The 20,404-nt window shown below is 40.2% G+C and overlaps 1 protein-coding gene across 5 annotated transcripts in view; it reads right to left on the bottom strand.

Moving 5' to 3' along the window:
* Positions 1–3,918: 3,918 nt before the first annotated feature.
* Positions 3,919–20,404, bottom strand: part of ITPR1 (inositol 1,4,5-trisphosphate receptor type 1) — a 131,747-nt gene continuing 115,261 nt past the window's right edge. For all 5 annotated transcript variants that reach the window (XM_033141179.1, XM_033141181.1, XM_033141180.1 and 2 more), the window contains 2 exons: positions 10,674–10,835; positions 3,919–5,366 (listed from right to left, as the gene is read on the bottom strand). In XM_033141179.1, the coding sequence (XP_032997070.1) occupies positions 5,280–5,366; positions 10,674–10,835 (249 nt within the window). In that variant the 3' untranslated portion in view covers positions 3,919–5,279. The remainder of the gene's footprint in view (positions 5,367–10,673; positions 10,836–20,404) is intronic.

Consider the following 20,404-nt stretch of genomic DNA (forward strand, 5'->3'; position numbering starts at 1 on the left):
GCAACTATATTAGACACAGGAACCCAGTCCGTATAAATTTTTGGACCTTTAGAGAACAGTAAGGCAGGAATCTGTTTTGACCCATATCACTTTAATCCCCTTTTATCCAGTGAGACATGCCTAATGTTCAAGATTTTCAGTATTGAAAGTAATGAATTGATGCCACTAGTTTTAAAAACCCTTTTATTGTATGAGCTTCCCCCACCCCCATGCTTTAGGTGTAAAGGAATGGGAGTGGAAAGGAATTCCCCATAGATCAGATGTGTTAGCAATTCTTTTTCCTGTAGTGAGTGCAATAGGTGTGAGGCATCTGCCTATGTAACTACATATTTTCCTAAGCACATTTTACCTTTGTTGCTCATATTTTCTGCTTCGGCACACAGTCTTCTATTAGGGGCAGCATACCTAGAGAACCCTGCTGCCTCAGTAGAGGGGGTCAGGTCCCTACATTATAGTGTACTTTATTAAAAGCCACCCTCACCACAAAATCATCCTTGCTTGTTGGTTACTTGAAAATGATGGCAAATTTATTATTTGCATGTGTCCAAGAGCTGTTGCAGACCAACAATGGATGGACATTTAATATCAGCTCAAAAACATTGCTATCAAGGCAGATCACAGATTCAGCTGCAAGTATAATATGGAAGATGAAAAATGATATACTTGAGAGGCAGTGTTATGTAGTGGTTAGAGCTGGTCTAGAACTAGAATTACTTTTAGAATTATAACTACTGCTAGTTTTGATTTCTTTATTTAAAATATTTATATGTGTCATATAACAGGATTTATGTTACACTTAATAATCAAAGCTGTACCTGTCAATACAAAGCATCATTAGAGTCTAGATTAAGCCAGCAGATAATAGCTGAATAACCTCTTTAGCCAATGAATCAGTTTAATAGACATAACTTTTTTGGTTTTTAAATAAAGTTTCCTCCAATAATCAGGTTTCAGATCTCGTTTTAGAAAGATAATGAAGTGTAATATAAGACTATAGCAAATCCACAAATAATAAGCACGTTCTGTTACCACCTGTCCTTGTCTCCACATGTATATGACTACACACACATCCAAGAAACAAACACTTGGCCCTTTAATCAAGAGCCATGGTGTGCCACAGCACAAAAATGGTGAGCATTCAGTGGAGCTGGCAATATTTTGGTTAAGCCTCTAGAGAGAGTAAGAGATGAAAAACCTGATGAGAAGCAGCAGCATATGAGTGACAGGAAGGCAGAGGAGAAGCGAGGCAACCAATGCCAAATAAGAATACAGGATGACAATTGAAAGTAGGCCAACAGATGGGTAAGGAATCAGGTTGGAGCAGTTTTTCCCAACCTGGTGACTTCCAGATGTTTTAGACTCCAACTCCTGTCAGTCCCATCTAGCATAGTCAATGGTCAGGAGTGATGGGCAATGTAATCCAACAACACCTGGAGGAAGGCTGGGTTAGAGGAAGAAGCCAAAAGTATGCAGAATGCATGCAGCCATACATTCCTTGGGGTTGTATGGTTGACTGAAGCACTAGAGGCAAGAGAGAAATTAGTTGGAGAGGAGGGAAAAAGAGATCAGAGCACAGTTACTACCAAGACAACCAGTCTTTGTTTTATGAAGGATATATTGTGACAGACTTCCTTCACTGCAAATCTGCCTTGACTGCAATTGCCAGGTGGTTTTTTAACTTTGGTTGTTGATTCATTAGGGGTTGTTGGCTTTTTTACTAGTATTTTAAAGTTTTTTCAGTTGTATAAAATAAAGTGAAAAAAGAGAAAAGAAGGAAGTGCAATATATGCTACTGTATACAAGCATGGTGGCCATAATGCCAATGTTGCAGGTTTGATCCCTGTATGGGACAGCTGCATAATCCTGCGTTGCAGGAGGTTGGACTAGATGATCCTCAGTGTCCCTTCCAATTCTATAGTTCTATGATTCTTATATATGCTAATACATATATAATTACGAATAACCACCTATATTCTGTATAAACTTGTTTCACATGTAAGCATATTTATTCAAACAAAGTCTGATGTTGCAAGTACCATCATGTCTTCAGTCCATTGATGAAAGGAACCATATTTTTTATTTGTTGGCTTAACTTGCCGTTCTTAACCACATGCAGTTCACCTGTTTATGCAATGGAAATAAATCCAGGGGAGATAATTTCCTTTTTAAACTTACTGTAAGTAAAACTACTGGATTCTCAGTATTACCCATACCTGAGTTCTCAACTGAAACATCTGACTTAATGACTGTACCTATAGATGTCAAGCTGCTTTCCTTTAAAAGAGAAATGTTGAAGCTTTGCAATATATAAAGTAATATATTCTTCACAAATTCAGTATTTGACATATTTAATTTTTAATTATAAACTAACTGACTTATAATGGATTGATAAGAAGTAGAAGTTTTATTACTTAAAATTTTACATATACTGATTTTTCCCATTTTGGAATAATGGGAACTTCAGTACTCGATTCACATTTAGGCTGCAGTTCTGAGAACGCTCACCCAGGAGGTTGACCTATTAAACACAGTGGGATTTCTCTGAGTAAACAGGAATAAAATTATGTTGCAACAGTTGTACAGTTGTGGAGCATTTACAAATATTTCTCCTTGCCTAGTCACAGTCATTGGTGAGATCCAAAACATCCTGCAGCATTCTTCCTATTATTCACCAAACAACAATTTTGTTTTTCCATGGATATTACTTAAGAGGGTTTTTTAAATATATATAAGTTTTGGTGTAAGAGAAATTCTATGATAATGCTCATGAAGAGATGTCCATTGGAAAGAGTATACAGCTCAGTTGTGCAGGAGTTCTGAGCATTCATAAAAAGCTCATTATTCCCATTTGTTTTAACAGATCCCAATCAGCCTGTGCTTGAGACACTATATGAAAATCAGTTGAGCAGCCCACACAGGTAAAAAATCTGCATACACAAACACATGAAGATCTCTAGCTTGGAACAACAGGTTTTGTTTTTAGCTATAATCACCCATAGAAAATTTTATAGATTCCTCTGTATCAGCCTTCCCCAACCCTTGGGGTCCCCAGATGTTTAATGTTGTTGAGATGACGACAATAACCCTTCATTATAGGCAGGACTGAGCATGTAACTGGAAAGAGAAACAATTGTGATAAATTCAGAGTTTATATTCTCACATCATGTAATGATTATGAGTAGTGACCACCACAGCATTGCAACTAAGATCCACAATGTAGGGTTCAGAGTTGAATGAATGACACAAAAGGCCACTAGTTTTGCAGGCGCTGTAAAGAGTTTTAACCTGTTTAATATAAATAGATCAGCATGCTTTGCTTTTGTTTGGTAATTCCAGTATGGCATAAGGGGTGTGTGTGTGTGTGTGTGTGTGTGTATAAGAGAGAAAATATGCAAAAACAGAAGTATTAAAACATGTGTTCCAATAATGGGGCATCTTTTGTTACTTTTCACAGTGCCAGGACCCTAATTTATCCTTTGTTTCCAGCAACATATAAAGCAAACACTGAGGAACTCAAATACGGAAGGAAACCAGTGGGTAAGGTTAACATGAAAAGTTTAATTTAATTAAACATGGGTTTGAAGAGGAACACAGCTATTTTTGGTTTGGTGAAGCATCAACTACCATAAGACGAAAAACACTTGCACATAGAAATATTAGCCTTTGCACGTTAAAGTAATACCAGATATGCTGCCTGGCTTGGAAATGGACTTTAGTATTAGACACAGTGCATAAGGCTGGTGTAGCAGTAAGTGATCAATCATTATCTACCCAGCCTTTGGTTTTCAAGCACAGAACTTTACTGTATTGGCAAATGCATTTACTTCCCCTTCAGGGTAAGCAGTGTTCATGATAGCGTAAGCTGCATGGAGAATAGTTTCATTAGTGCTGCAGAAGAATGAGACCATCACACTGAAGTACTATACATTATTATTATATATTTTATTTAAATATCTATATTTATGCATTTACAAACTTTAATAAGCATTCTTCATCTCCACTTTCTTATAGCAGAGAATTAGCTTCTGTAAAATGACCATGTACAAAACTAGACAACAGGTTTCCCCCCATACTTCTCAGCTGTCGTGAGCAATAAAAACGTGACCCAGATGTAATGGAAACTAAAATACAATCTCAAACCAGTGGCTCTTTCTCAAGTATTACAAAATCAGTGCTCAGCTAGGAGTCCCAAAGGGGATATTTAATATTTTAATTGGTTTAATGCATGAGGGGAACGTACTTCTGTCTGAGTTACAAAGTGCAGATGCTCGAATGAGGTGGTAGCCTGCAAACCCTTCTAGGATCCTCTAAATCAATATGGCACACGCACACACAGGGGGAAAAAATCTCTTAGAAGATTACAATGATCTGCAGCAGTGTCAAATCCTCCTAGTTTTAATTTTTCCATAAAGAAAACGGTTTATTTCAGTACTTCAGATTTCTTCATAAATGAATGCTTTAGCCTCTTCCACACCTCTTGAGATTTAGGGATCAGTCCGCTAAGATGCAGCTTTGCACTGTGGTGGGTTCTGGAATCCTGAAAGTAACATTTATGAACTTTGGGTGGTATTCATAGTTTTACTCAAAGCAGACCTCTTGAAAAATAATGCACCTAACTTTGCCATGGTTATTCATTTCAATGGGTCTATTCTGAATAAAACCTCATTGCTCATTTTAATTTAAATCAAAAATAGAGGAATGTTGGGAGGTGGGGGTGGTAAGAGGAAGCACCATTGTCATGATGTGTCAATCTCTCAGAATGCCATGTGTTACAAAAATGTCCTGGAGGACAAAACCTCACCAGGAACACGGTTTCTCAGCTTAACTGTGTCATTGGATGCCATTTAGTAAATGATGTAAGATGACACCAGATTCAAAGATGTGTGCACTCCCTTTAGGACACACGGGAGTAAAGAACAAGTATAGTGTGATTGCATAATTCATATTGCACAACTGTATAAAAAACCCATAAATACCAGCTATCTGAAGGTCTTAAATACAAAATACAGGTCACGTACTATTTTAATCAATAATCATTTTCAAGTGCAAGTTAGGTGTGCCCTTCACTTCTTCCTTTAAAAGGCATTTTTTTGGCACAAATGTAACCCCCCTTCCAATAATGTGCCCATATTTTCTCAATGAAGCCCTATACATACAGTATAAAAAGAAGGTTATTTACACACAATGAACTAGGTATACAGAAACAGCTTTAAGGGTTGAATCTCAACTCCTGTTATGAAAATGGGGAATAGGGTGGGCAGACAAGCCACCCATCTGATTTATGCTGGTTGCTGTGGGTTCACATTGATAGAAGCAGGATGTCCTAGGAGACCAATACGCTGTTTTTGCTTCCTCTGCTCTGTCATCTGGAAAATTGAAACATGTACTTGGTTAGACATAAGCACTTCCTGTACGTCAGACCACAGAATGAGCTATTGCTGTTATATTGTGGTCAAGGTTTATTCTGAAAGCCATTTGCAACAGAAAAGCACTATCCTGTTTGATGCATTAAAAACAATTAAGAGAAAAACAGCTACCCCACCCCCGCCCAGCTGGGAAAATCCAGAGAGAAAGTTTGGGAGTCTAGCACGAAGTGGTCATTGACTCCTCATGACAGCAAGCAAATACGTGGTGGAATGGAGAGGTTGGGACATGGGAAATGCAAAGGAAAACCCCACTCAGTCCCCACAGAGCTCAGCTGGGAGGCCCTGGGCAAGCTATCACATAAGAAGTTCAAACATAAATGTTTGCATGGTAGCTGTATTAAATCCAACGTTGGAGAGCAGCTCCCTAGGTAGAATGTTCAGTTCTGCAAAATGATAGCCCCATTATTTTGGCTGGCACAGTTATTTTCTGTTCTCCAGGATCTTGCAGAAGGGCATAGGAATGGACTTTATTCTATCCCTGCCTGCTGATGCAACCCACTCTTAGGCTGTGTGCCACACATACCCCTGAGTGGAAACTTGAGCTCGGGAACACAGAATGCTCCTGGATTGGGAATGGAGTTCAGCCCAATGGAAGGGAGGCAAGTCACCCCGGTGCCTTTGTTAACACAACAGCAGGCTATGTTAACCTGATCCTGCATCTAGAACTGGTACACTGATTCATAAAATTGGGCTGGAAGGTATTTGAATATGAATTTGCAATGTACCCAGGATATAAATGGGAATTTGAAAATTACATTTTAGGCTGAGGAGATACACTGAGTGTTTACAATAAGCTGGTTCAAAAATAAATTTCAAGGTAGCTGCAATGTTACACAGCTAGGAGTAAATTGCAGTGGACTCATTTCTGAGTAGACATGCATAGGACTGCATTGTAAGAGCCACACCTCTGCAGACGAAGTGCTTTGCCCAGCTACTGAAAAAGTGGCATTTAAGGGCTAAAACAAAATAAAAATAAACACAGTAGCAAGTGCAATTCAAAAGATTGTTTCTGTTACAATATGAATGTTACATTCTGTGGAAGTCAATTCCCCCCCTTTTTGAAAGTAACTTTGTATTACTAAACAAATATTTAAGCCCCACCCCAACTGCAGGAAGTATTTACATTATTTTTAAATTTGCATATGCTTACAGCATGTACTAAAATGTATATAATTGTTATTGAGATTTTATGCATTAAACCACATAGAGAATGGGCAGATTACTAAATTAACAGCTAAAGAAAATAGAACTAAAGCACACTTAATTAGCTAGTTCAGTGGAATGATGGCCTAATCATACTCTTCATGCAATATCTATAAATGTTCATGAAATATCATTCTGTCATGAATTTAAAAAAAAAAAAATCCTTCCAGTAGCACCTTAGAGACCAACTAAGTTTGTTCTTGGTATGAGTTTTCGTGTGCATGCACACTTCTTCAGATACACTGAAATAGAAGTCACCAGACCCTTCTATATAGTGAGAGAGTGAGGAGGGGTATTCAGAAAGAAGATGTCGATCTGTACATGTGCAAGTTTCTTGATGAGGTTGATGGACTTCCATTTCATGTGGCTCAATGTGGTGCCTTCCATAGTTCCAGTTACAGGTAGGTAGCCGTGTTGGTCTACCATAGTCAAAACAAAATAAAAAATAAAAAAATCCTTCCAGTAGCACCTTAGAGCCCAACTAAATTTGTTCTTGCTATGAGCTTTCGTGTGCATGCACACTTCTTCAGATACACTGAATCAGAAGTCACCAGATGCATGAAGTCTGGTGACTTCTGGAAGGATTTTTTTATTTTTTATTTTTTTATTTTGTTTTGATTATGGCAGATGGCAGACCAACACGGCTACCTACCTGTGTCATGAATTAGCTACATTTCCATTATGGTGGAAGAAATGTTTAAGCTTGGTGCTTCAGTCCCTGATAACTTTCTGTTAAACCAGTTCCCTTTAATTATTTGTTATTTGCAGCATATTGATTGCCAATTAGTATTTGCAACATATCACTTAAGTGGATCCTGAGGCAAACTCTATTAGTAGTTTTCCTTCCCTTCCTTTTAAAAGATGTTTGCACCTTTAAAAACCTGGTTGTTTGCATATCCATATGAGGTTCACAGAGTGCATCAGTGAGATGTACACAGCTGTGGTAAGTGGAGGCCACAAGTTAATGTAGAAAGTGCTTGGTCAGTACAAATGTGGTCCATTCTTAGCATTATGGAGAACCCCCCCCAAAAAACATTCGAGTTATGTGGTGTGTGAACAAGCAATGCTGCCATAGCAACAGACCCTCCAATTGTTCCTCTTTTCCAAGGACAGTTCTGGATTTACAGAAACCATCTCAGTTTCTGATTTGATCCCAGAATGTCCCGCTTTTCCTTAAGATGTCTCTATTTTCATTGGAAAAATGTTGGCGGGTATGAGTTATGAAATCCCCAAGCCAAGGAGATAAGTAACTATACAACCTTTAGAAGACATCTGAAGGCAGCCCTGTATAGGGAAGATTTTAAATGTTTAATGTTTCAGTATGTTTTTATGTATGTTGGAAGCTGCCAAGAGTGGATGGGCAACCCAGTCAGATGGACAGTGTATAGTAATAATAATAATTGGATAGGGCGTCCCTGTTTTCATTGGAGAACATTTGGAAATATGTAGCAAAGGCGGTGGGAGCATATGGGAGAGGCACAATCACATGTACAACTGGATCCTTCTCTGGTATATTGCTTGCAAACTACTAAGTGTGTGTGTGAGAGACGGGGGGGGGGGGAGAGGGAGAGAGAGAGATATGTAATAACATGCTGTGGAGTGTGGTATAAAAAAAGCAGACCAAGGCATTTACTAGAGAGGAAATGTGAAGGTCATATTAACTTAAGGTTACCAGACGTCCCCGTTTCCTGGGGACAATCCCCGGATTTACAAATCAGTCCTCATCAGTCCCCAGTTGGACTGGATGGCCCTTGTGGTCTCTTCCAACTCTATGATTCTATGATATAAAATCAATTTTAGTTGAAAAGTGTCCCTGGAGTCATTGAAAAAAATCTGGTAACCTTATATTAACTCCTGCGTAAGTGTACTGAAAATTTGTAACAAACCAACAACTTTGTTACCAGTGCTATTATTTTAAAAAATAGTTTGCCAGGAATGTTTACACCACTTGCAGTTCAATAGTGTTTCGAATGGAGTTGTTGAATTTTGGCATTAATGACAGCTCTAGTCTCTAGAAACCAATTAGAAGTGACAGCTCTGAAAGGAAAACTTGCTCTTATTTGATTCAAACCAGCCTTTCAGTTAGCTCTTCTTTCTAGAAAGGGTTGTTCCTAATGAGAAAGTGGTGTATTGGTATGGTCACACAACTGGTACATGCTGCAACTTGATCTGGGCACACTCAATGACTGCACTTAGGGGAAATTCCAGAGAGTCCTCTCATGTTAATGAACCTGGTTTCCCCTTCTTCCTCAGCAGGGCAGAGGCCCTCTGAATGCTAATGTCATTCTCTCTCATTTTCACAGGGGCAAAGATTAAAAGCTGGGCAAGTTAAAAGTGGAAGGCTTTAAACATAAAGCATATTTGGGCTTTAGCTGGTGAGGTTGAAGCAAAAGGTGGGGAAGGAGAAGAGGGGCCTCCCATTGAGCTTGCCATCAAATTCCTTTCTGGATTACTTCAGTCACATGTTTTAAAATACTGGCTACAAATCCAAAGTGAAGCAATGCATATTGTGTTTGGTAAGGAACAAGTAGGAGGCAAAAGGATGTGCAGTATCCAGGCCCAAACCGGGGGGGGGGGGGGGGTCATATGGGCTACTTGGCCCGGGCCTCTGATTCCAAAGGGGGCCTCGGTCAACATATTCACAATCGCTCACCATTATTTAAATGTAAATACTTAAAATAATCCCTTTCCCTATGTATTTTTAAAAAGCACTATTGTATATCTATATTTTCCGTTTTGTCTTTATATGCAGATACGGTTCAAGCCTTGAAATCCCCAGGGTAAAAAAGGGGGGGCACATTATCTACCTGGCCCGGGCCTCTGCCTGGCTCTGCAAGTATCCAAAGGAATTCCGAAGACAGTGCATTTGCACTGAGATCCATGGCTTTACTTAGCCCTTAATAAATGGTGTGTTTTTTTTTTTTAAAGCTTATTAAGGCATAAACTTTTTTAAGTTTAAAAGGCAAAGAATTAAGTCTTGTAGCGTCAGATAGACAGGGCATGCACAGGAGCAGGATGTTAGCATCTTTACATATTATACAGGTGATACTCAAAAAATTAGAATATCGTGGAAAAGTTCATTTATTTCAGGAATTCAACTTAAAAGGTGAAACTAACATATGGGATAGACTCATGACGTGCAAAGTGAGAGATGTCAAGCCTTTATTTGTCATACAGCTGATGAAAACCCCAAATTCACAATCTCAGAAAATTAGAATATTAAATGAAATCATCAAAATGATGATTTCATTTAATATTGGTCATTTAATATTAGAAATGAGGGTTGCCACATTGCCAGAAATAAAGAACCAGAAGCAGGCTTACCGGTATTTGCATATGTCATTTTCCCTCTGACTAATTTTAAACTAGAACAAATTAAAAATCCCAGTGGAAGAAAACTGCAACAAAACATGTCACAGAAAAAAACAAATAACCCCTCTTGCTAGGCCAGTTTAAACAAGCCTGGTGAATGGTAACCTAGGATATGTGTGTGTTTGGCCTTCTAACTTAGCAACCAATGTCACCAACCCTGCAGAGCAAGCAAAGAATACCAATAATTTTTAAGCTTCTTGTTGTATTACTTATTACCCATCATATCAAGGCAGGGGGAGAGTCTGTCATGCTCTCTCCCAAGTCCAATATTATTTTGTATATTGAAGACTGCTTTAAAAACACAAACAGTTGGTTTCCCCACCCTCAGGTTTCCCATTCAGTGACACTTATTAAATGTGACTAGGACATTTCCGTAGGCACTGCTCCGGCGGGAAGGTAAACGGCATTTCCGTGTGCTGCTCTGGTTTCACCAGAAGCGCCTTAGTCATGCTGACCACATGACCCGGAAAAACTGTCAGTGGACAAATGTTGGCTCCCTCGGCCAGTAAAGCGAGATGAGCGCCGCAACCACAGAGTCGTTCGCGACTGGACTTAACTGTCAGGGGTCCCTTTACCCTTTACCGTTAGCACATTGCTGGTTTTCCACAATTTGTGAAAACAAAGGCTTTGTGCAAACTCATACCCTGTCTACATCTTCTGGAAGTCTCTTACCTGCTCTTTAAGCTCAGATAGCTGATTAGAAAGATTGGACACCAGCTTCATGGTAGATTCAAGCTTCTCTTGCAAGTTTCTAAGTTCATTCTGTTCTCCTTCAGAATCACTGCTCACAAGTGACATGGCACGCATCCGAGGGAACCAATCCAAGTTCCTCTCCTGAAATTCAGGCATAACAATGACATAAATGCCCAGCAAAGGCACAATTGCATATTGGACACTTCAAAAGGTTGTTCTAAAATACAAATTTGTATCACTAGAAATGCATTTCATGTGCTTCTGGTGTAAAAAATTAAATCAAATTAATCTCAGGCAATTTTAATGACTATTGCTCAGAAGTCACAAAACAATGCAATTTTAGAATTCCTTCACACCTCATAAATGTGAAATTATTCCATGCCTAACTGTAGCAATTCAAGAAGAGATTGTTTGTTGTAGCCTCTCCTTTTGAATTACAGGTAACATGTTCCCCACATTAATTTTTTCCATTTACATATCTAGTAACAATATTTTCTTGAGCCCTCCACACTTGAAAAACAAGATGCTCATTTATATGTCTTATGAAAACTTAAACACTACTTAATTGTAAAAACCCCCAAAAAGCTCTATGTGGTTTACAACAATAGAAAATAAAACATTTTAAATCATCTAAAAAAACCCAGTTAAAAACAGGTATTAAAAATATTAAAAGCACTAAAATCAACAGTAGCTAAAAAGAAAGAAAACACATGTAACTTCTGTATGTCTGGATAGGCTGTGCCTAAAAAAATGTTTTAATCAGCAGTATGTTTACCAATCAGTTTTATTCCCCAAATTATGGGAGAAGGCTAAAGCTTCACAATGCTAACTTTCATAATAGTAATGTGTTCTGTGATCTTTTCAAAGTATTCAGTTCAAATTGTGAGATGCCTTCACAAGAGATTTGGGGCGACTATTTACTAGTTGGCCTCTTTAAATCTCATTACAGGTGATCTGGGGAGTAAGTCTTGGGATTTCCCTTGCAACTTTCTTTATGAGACGAGAACAACTGAACTGGAAGATTCGTTGTGTATTTGAAACTCCCTGGTTCTGCAGGACAGAATCCATTAGAAAGCAAGTTCTTCCCTACAGAATATGAGTTCCTTACAGAACCTAAGATCACCTGGTGGTCTTGTTACATACTCCCCAAGGTGAGGAAGTGGAGGAGTAACCTCTTGAAATCATACATCCCAACACTCCTTGACAGAATCCAGAGGAGCAAGTAATGAATGAATGCAAAATCTAATGTCGAAACCCTTCTCACCCCCAGTTCTAGAACCTGTTTTGACTATATATTTGGGGGCTCCATAGCTAATTTCTGACAGGTAGAACACAGAGGAATTATACCAGAAAGATAAGTAGGTCTTGTACATCCCAGGTAGTGTGGTTGCTGACCTTGAGCCAGACATCCTGGAGAGGGAAGTCAAATGGGCCTTAGAAAGCACTGCTAATAACAAGGCCAGTGGAAAGTGATGATATTCTAGATGAACTATGTAAAACTTTAAAAGATGATGCTGTTAAGGTGCTACACTCAATGTGCCAACAAGTTTGGAAAACTCAGCAGTGGCCAGAAGATTGGAAAAGATCAGTCTACATCCCAAACCCAAAGAAGGGCAGTGCCAAAGAATGCTCCAACTAGCGCACAATTGTGCTCATTTCACACACTAGTAAGGTTATGCTTAAAATTCTACAAGGCAGGCTTAAGCAGTACGTGGACCGAGAACTCCCAGAAGTGCAAGCTGCATTTCGAAGGAACCAGAGACCAAATTGCAAACATGAGCTGGATTATGGAGAAAGCTACAGAGTTCCAGAAAAACATCAACTTATGCTTCATTGACTATGCAAAAGCCTTTGACTGTGTCGACCACAGCAAACTATGGCAAGTTCTTAAAGAAATGGGAGTGCCCGATCACCTCATCTGTCTCCTGAGAAATCTCTATGTGGGACAAGAAGTTACAGTTAGAACTGGATAACTGATTGGTTCAAAATTGGGAAAGGAGTATGGCAAGGCTGTATATTGTCTCCCTGCTTATTTAACTTATATGCAGAATTCATCATGTGAAAGGCTGGACTGGATGAATCCCAAGCCGGAATTAAGATTGCTGGAAAAAATATCAACAACCTCAGATATGCAGATGACACAACCTTGATGGCAGAAAGTGAGGAGGAATTAAAGAACCTTTTAATGAGGGTGAAAGTGGAGAGCGCAAAATATGGTCTGAAGCTCAACATCAAAAAAACTAAGATCATGGCCACTGGTCCCATCACCTCCTAGCAAATAGAAGGGGAAGAAATAGAGGCAGTGAGAGATTTTACTTTCTTGGGTTCCATGATCACTGCAGATGGTGACAGCAGTCACAAAATCAAAAGATGCCTGCTTCTTGGAGAAAAGCAATGACAAACCTAGACAACATCTTAAAAAGCAGAGACATCACCTTGCCGACAAAGGTCTGTGTAGTTAAAGCCATGGTTTTCCCAGTAGTGATGTATGGAAGTGAGAGCTGGACCATAAAGAAGGCTGATCGCCAAAGAATTGATGCTTTTGAATTATGGTGCTGGAGGAGACTCTTGAGAGTCCCATGGACTGCAAGAAGATCAAACCTATCCATTCTGAAGGAAATCAGCTCTGAGTGCTCACTGGAGGACAGATCCTGAAGCTGAGGCTCCAATACTTTGGCCACCTCATGAGAAGAGAAGACTCCCTGGAAAAGACCCTGATGTTGGGAAAGATTGAGGGCAGCAGGAGAAGGGGACGACAGAGGACGAGATGGTTGGACAGTGTTCTCGAAGCTACCAACATGAGTTTGACCAAACTGCGGGAGGCAGAGGAAGACAGGAGTGCCTGGTATGCTCTGGTCCATGGGGTCACTAAGACTCGGACAAAACTAAAACAACAACAACAACAACAACAAATCAACTCTATAAATGTGATGTTGCATGCTTCTGTACTGATGTATACAGCTAGTGATGCAAAAAAGGGAAGGAAAACTGGCAAAAAGAAAAACCCCTAAGTACTGTGGGAGCAGAAAGGGAAGAGAAAGGGTGAGTAGCAGACAAAAGTTTCTTAATTCATTAAAGGCTAGAATGACAGCCATTCAGTGCTACTGTTTGGTTTCTCTCCCCTCCCACGTTGGAGGCATATTCTTTAATGCTGAAGTTCAGACGAGGAGGAGGAAGCAAGAAAGCCTGGGTGTAAGCAGATGCACTTTAATACTACCTCATATGAAACCTGGGACAAAACTAGTCTGATAGCCAAGTTTTATCTATTGCAACAATCAATTTCAACCACATGCTATGACAACTGCCAAATTTTAGCTATTTCCATTTAGTCAGTGGAGCATCTCTAGGTTAGGCAACAGAGGTTGTATCAAATGCTTGTGCAAGTGGTACGCCACTCACACAACAGGACTTACTCTTCCTTTGCCCCAAATCTGCTGCTGAGGATCCTCCAATCCTGTGGAGCAGATTTTGACGGTGCATTTGGGGGAGGGGGAAAAGGAGCTGCAGAAAAGGTGAAATTCTGTTGCGCAAGCTGGCGTCTGTTGTGTTAGGAAAATAGCAGTGTTGGATACAACATGAGGAGAGGAATCTGGTATCACCTTCATGCTCTACAGAACCACAGCCACTTGAAATTGATAAGTGACCTTTCAAAAACCAGTTTTTGCTTTAGGAACCAATATTTTATTATTCTGAGGTTCTAGTGCCTTTGTGTACATATACACATGCACCAACTGGATCAGACCAAAAGTTCATAAAGTCTAGCACCCTATTTTCTAGTAGCAAGTCATGCATCTGGAAGGCACACAAGCAAAAACATGGTGACCATAGCCCTGCTGTGCTAATTGCCTCTAAGTGGCATTAAAAGTACCATTAAAAAGTAAAATGTCATTATATTAAATGGAAAAACAGAAACAAGTAAAAACAGAAATTCAGAACTAACAGCTCAGTCTTATTACCATTTATGCAGCTGCAAAATCAATGTAGATAGTGCTTTAGAGCACCTCAAAAACTAAAGCAAATTATGTTGCTCTCTTCCAATGAATTTACAATCTAACATCTATTTTCAACAGGCATATGGTTGTAATAGTGATGGGTTAATCAAAGTTCTCACTACAGATGAATGGATCACAGTATCTTCCCAGAACCATTGTTACCATTTTTGAACTAGTTTTGCAGCATTCTTATTATCTAGTGCTAGCATTTTATTAGAAACATAACTAAAAGAATAATGGAGCTGTAGAGTTGTAAGGGATCCTAAGGGTCGTCTAGTTCAAGCTCCTGCGACTTAAGTTTCTGAAATTCCTATCCATACCTACTCAACTGCCACAGTCCCCTTCCATGAAAACATTTCTTCTCCCCCCCCCCATGGGTTTAACGGTATAGCAGGCCAAGGATAGGTCCCATTATCATCACCACCTGGCAACAGTGTGGTCACGTTTCAGTCACAACCTTTCACAGAGCCTTGTCCCTTTTGTAAACTGCCATAAATTCTCCAACCCACCCACCCACCCCAAGTGTCTTGTCCCAGAGGGCAGGCCCAACAGACAAACTTGTAATACCCAAATCACAAAACCCATGTAGGACAGGCCCTCTATCTTCTATATAGCACAAACCCATAAAAACCTGATCAACCATTTCCCCTACCTTATAAACCTCACGTTACTCCATAGAGCACAATGCACAATTATCTGAACTCTGAACAGACCAACTTGTTTCTCCTGCCCTCAGTTTAAAAACTATAAAAAAACTACCAGTATAAAACAAATCCTTAAATGATGGACAAAAGGAGAATGCCATCCTACCAACACAACCCACCTCCCACTGCCTTTGCCATTCACCTGACAGAGTCTCAAACCATTTTGCTTTGTAATGAGAATTGAAAATGCATGAGGGGAAAACATCCAGTAACCAGAGTAGAAATTCTCAACTGGGTTTTTTAAAGGCGTACCAAAGATCATTAGGAGAGGTGGTTTGCTTGGCCCCTCACCCTAGCATGGGGCAAACAATACACCTGCTGAACCTTATGTATTCTTCACTGTTACTGGATCTGCCCTTTAACCTACTCAAAGCAGTACTGGTAAATGGGAGCAGGGGTGCTTGGCAACCGGCCGGTTTTATCACAGATCTACGACTGTTAATCCCAACTGGCTATGAAACCTAAGACAATGACCCACATTAGCTCCCTTGTCAGCTGCTGAGGATATATCACAAAACATTTCTATATGGATAACTTACTTGCATGCATATCTCCACTTAATAATTTGTGGTTTGTGCACATGGGGAACAAGGGTTTCAGTACACTAGAAATAAGGGGCTGCTCATTGAAATTCCAGCATCTTGCTGTGATTGGTGGGAATCAATCAAGGTAGTTAAATAGGACTAAAAGCAATAAAGCACATATATAATATTTTATGCAAACACCACTCCATACAACTACTACTGCTACTACTACTAATCCGAGTCATGATACCTTCTTAAATCAAGAAGAACAGTATGGAAATACTGACTACAGTGGTACCTTGGTTTACAACCATAATCCGTTCCGGAGGTCCAGTTGTAAACCAAAACAGGTTGTAACCCAAGGCACGCTTTCACCAATGGGGCCTCCCCCCCCCCCAAAATTGGTTGTAATAAAAAAGGGTTGCAATTCAAAAAAAGGGACACACACTTCCGGGTTTGACGTGGTTGTAATCCAAAATGGTTGTAATCCAAAGCGGTTGCAAACCAAGGTACCACTGTCTACATACAAGGTTGTGTGCAATGCTAGAGTAAACTAATGGGTTTCGTTAATGAACATGACTAACTTAAATACATTACTTTCAATGGGTTTATTTCTAAGCAGAATTTTGTTGGATATAACCCATATCATATTCTCTCGGTCATCACTCTTCCTACCACCTTACCCAAGAAATGTGTATTTGTGACTGGGTGGTAGTTATAAACCATGGGCTGTATTTAACAACAAAAGAAGGGGAGGGAGCTAGATTGAGTGAGTGGTTACCACTGTAGAAATATGGTGCCACCCCAAGCACCACACTCCTGACACATTCAGCAAATCTGGTTTTCAGAAACCCTACACTGATTACTTTGGTCTTCAAAGAAATATCAAAAGCTATGAACCCCATAACAAGTAAAATGGGACAGGTACACCTTCAGGGTGGGAGAAAAGGGGGGAGCAGATAATAGTTTCTGTTGCTGAGACACATACAAAACAAATATTTTTGGCAAATAACTTGACATCCTTGTTTCACAGATCTTGGTCATAACCCAACAAGCAGCAAATAAACTGGATTAGTAGCAGCTGATATGTTTCTGCAATATGGTGCACCAGCTTTGCTTCTCAATTCCATGCATGAGGTTATACTGATGTTTTCAGGAGACATAATAAATGAACCTGAAACGTTTATTCAAAGCAGCTCGTTTTGTGGGCCAAAGAATTCTACAGCCTATATAACAGAGTGCACCTTAACCTGCTTCTCCCCTCTCCTGCATCTCACTGTCAAATCATACCCATTTCAGAGGGTTGTTTTTTATTTTATAAAAATATATATTCAAAAGTTACAATACAATACATTTTAAATCAATATATCCCCTCCACAGACACCTCTGCAATGATGGTGGCATTAAAATAAGAACAGGATATTTTAATTTTGGAGGTGATGTGTCGAAGGAGTAAGCTTGACAAGCAGGTTTCTGTTAAAAGTTCAACAAAGCCCTTAAGGTGTCTGGTCTTGCAAGCAACACATGTTAAGTTACCATGGCTCCCCTACCTCCTTTTTGCATGCATTAAGTGAGCCATAATCTTGAGCCTTTATGTTTGGTCTGTTTCCTTGCCTCCACAGGCACACCCCTTTCCTACTGGTGTCCCACATACCAATGCTGTTATGCACTGTCTGCTTTGGCCCTCCTACAAGCCTGGTGGTGCCGTCAGCTCCCTCTTCCCGTCACAGCAGCAGCTTCCTCTCTTTAAACAGACCAACTGAATTAAGCCACTGACGGAAGCTGGCTAACCACAAGTGTTGTGTTTCTGGCTAGCTCTTTTCTAGGTAAAGTTGGAAAAGTCCCTTTCAAGTAGCAATCGTCAGAATCTCAGACACGGGGGCGGCGATGGCCAAAGCTTTAAAATGTCCATGATTGGTAACTTGTTTGTTTTTTCTTTCTTTCCAAAAAAGGAAGCTGCTATGTGTGATGGAAATGATAATTCATTCTGAGAAATCTCACACTTCCTTGCTTTCACTGAACTGAGCTTGCTTTAGGGGTCTTTCCAACCTTGGATTTTATCTTTATCGTTAAAAGTCAAATCTATCTTCCAGTGCGCAGTCCTGATCTGTAAGTGATTGGAGGTGAGTGGGGGATAGCTGCACTTTTACCCTCTTTTAAACCATGGCATATGGGTTCAGCACTCGGGGGCTGTGGGGGGGAGTGCACCTTCTTCAAAAGAACTAAAAAACAGCATGGCAACAGATGTATTTCAAAGACAATGTACTGTTGTGGTGTGGAAAAGGTAACTCTGTTCATCTCATCACATTTCCTCACAAAAGAATGCTACAAAGAAGTAAAATTAAAGATTTCAAACAGTTCCTAGAATGGTACAGACATGAAATGGAGTTTGTAGTTTGTGTTACTATGGTTAACACATGTCATATCTAATAGGGCCTCGTGACTACTACTTACATGCAATCGCCACATCCTACACCTGCAGTAACAATTGTAGTGGTCATACTGGCCAGAGAATGTTATTTTGTACAGTGATAAATATCGGAGTGCTGAAAAATGCAGTATCCCTTTCTGGGGGAAAGACACCTGAACTTCTTGCAATATATGAATAGCAGTATTTATTGCATTCTGCATGGATCTGTTGGGTACAATGGCTAGGAGAAAAATATCCAAGAGTTATTGTTTGTACCACTTTTTTTAAAAAAAAAGACAGAGAAACCTCCACTGAATAATAGCCAAGTCTGAGATCCATCTCCCAGTTTTTATTTATTTTTTTTTATAAGAATTTATTGGCATTTTTCTATAACAACATATACCCACACCCACACCTACAATTAAACAAATGCAAAACACATAGAACAAATACAAACAGTGTCAAGTTTTCTTATTGCATCTTTCTAGGAAAAAAAAAAAATTTCTATTTCCGTATCTTGACTATTGACTTCCCCTGTCTTTTCACCTTCGAGTTTATATCCTAAGTCTATTTTATAACCATTTCTCCTAACAAAAAAAAGAAGAAGTTAAATTCAGTTGTATAATTACAATCAATTATATCTTCAACATTTTGCTAAAAATACATCACTACATCTTGATCTCAATCCTCTTATTCCATAAACATAATCCACTTAGATTTACTTTACTTATACTCCACCTCACTGATCTTCACAGCTTATTCGATCAAATCTATCTCTTCTATCCTTAAGATTGCTGCTAATAACATGATAACTTGAAATATCTCCTTTCATGTTCAAATAAAAAATATAACAGAAAATTGTTGACAGTATTCACCCTCCGATTTCAGTTTACCATATCAGGCTACCTTAAGTATTACTTAATGCTTCACCCCACACCCCCTCTGTCCATTATTCTTCTCCTGGTGGTTTCAACACTAAACTTCCATGTAGCTTCCCTCTCCAAACGTCCACAGATCCAGGCACAGTCCAAACCTCTCCTTGCCACGAGTTCAGAGGTATCCATCTCATCATCTCTCAGCTTCTTCGGTTCTTTGTAACATTCCTTTTCTTCTTGTAAATACCTTAATTCTCTGTCCCTGGCCCCCGAGCTCACACCTCGGGGACTGGATATAAAAAATCTTGACGTCGCCTTGGGGCTGCCACCCCCAGAAAGCGAATTTCTTCTCCGAAGTAGCTCACTCATCAGCCCTCTCAGCTCCTTGGCAAGGGATTCTTCCAAAGTGTCAAAAGTTTTAAAAGCCTCCTCTGTGGGCAATTGGTTCCATTTCAGACCCCCACACAAGACTTTGACTTTTTTACAAAGCAATTCCACCTTCAAGGCAGTGAGTCTCTGTTCATCCGTTAATCCAGAGTTCAATACCAGTTCAAGGACGAAACCCAGCATACTGGCAGAGGAGGAGGAAGTGGGTGTCATATTTCTACTCCCCTCTTTGTTCGTCGCCATTTTCCTGAGCTGGAGCGCAAATACCGCAACTTTAAATGGAGATATTTTCCTCTAATTAGCTTCCCGAAAGAAAAGTTTGCCAGTCTCATGTGTCAATTTTAAATACATTATAGCCAGTTCTGTAGCAGCAATCACTCAGATTGGTTAGATTCTTGAGCTCGAAGGGAGGGAGGCAGGCTGCCCTTCTCCTTCCCCCCGGATCGTCCCAAAAGCACGATTTCACTCAAATTCTTTACTCACGACCACCGGGTTCCTTTAGCTCCATTCTTCACAGGTAGAACTTAGACGCTCACCGCGGGCTCTGTCGCCGCATTTGCATCCCGGTTGGGGCATGTCCCCGAAGCCCGGCTCCGGTTGTCCCTTCACCCCCACTCCCCCTTTACAGGGGGGCAGGGGAAGGGTTCGGAGCCTCCGCGGGCGCAGCCGGGGAGCCCAGGGTGCGGGACGCTCTTCCCGCACCCCAACCGGAGCCGCGCGCTGCGGTAGCGCGGCTCCTAACCCCCGGGATGGACAAGGCGCTTCGGACCCGAAGCAGCCTTCGACCACCCGGCGATGGCGTCGCCGCCGGAAGTCCT

This window comes from Lacerta agilis, chromosome 2, assembly GCF_009819535.1.
Source record: "Lacerta agilis isolate rLacAgi1 chromosome 2, rLacAgi1.pri, whole genome shotgun sequence".
Lineage (NCBI taxonomy): Eukaryota > Metazoa > Chordata > Lepidosauria > Squamata > Lacertidae > Lacerta > Lacerta agilis.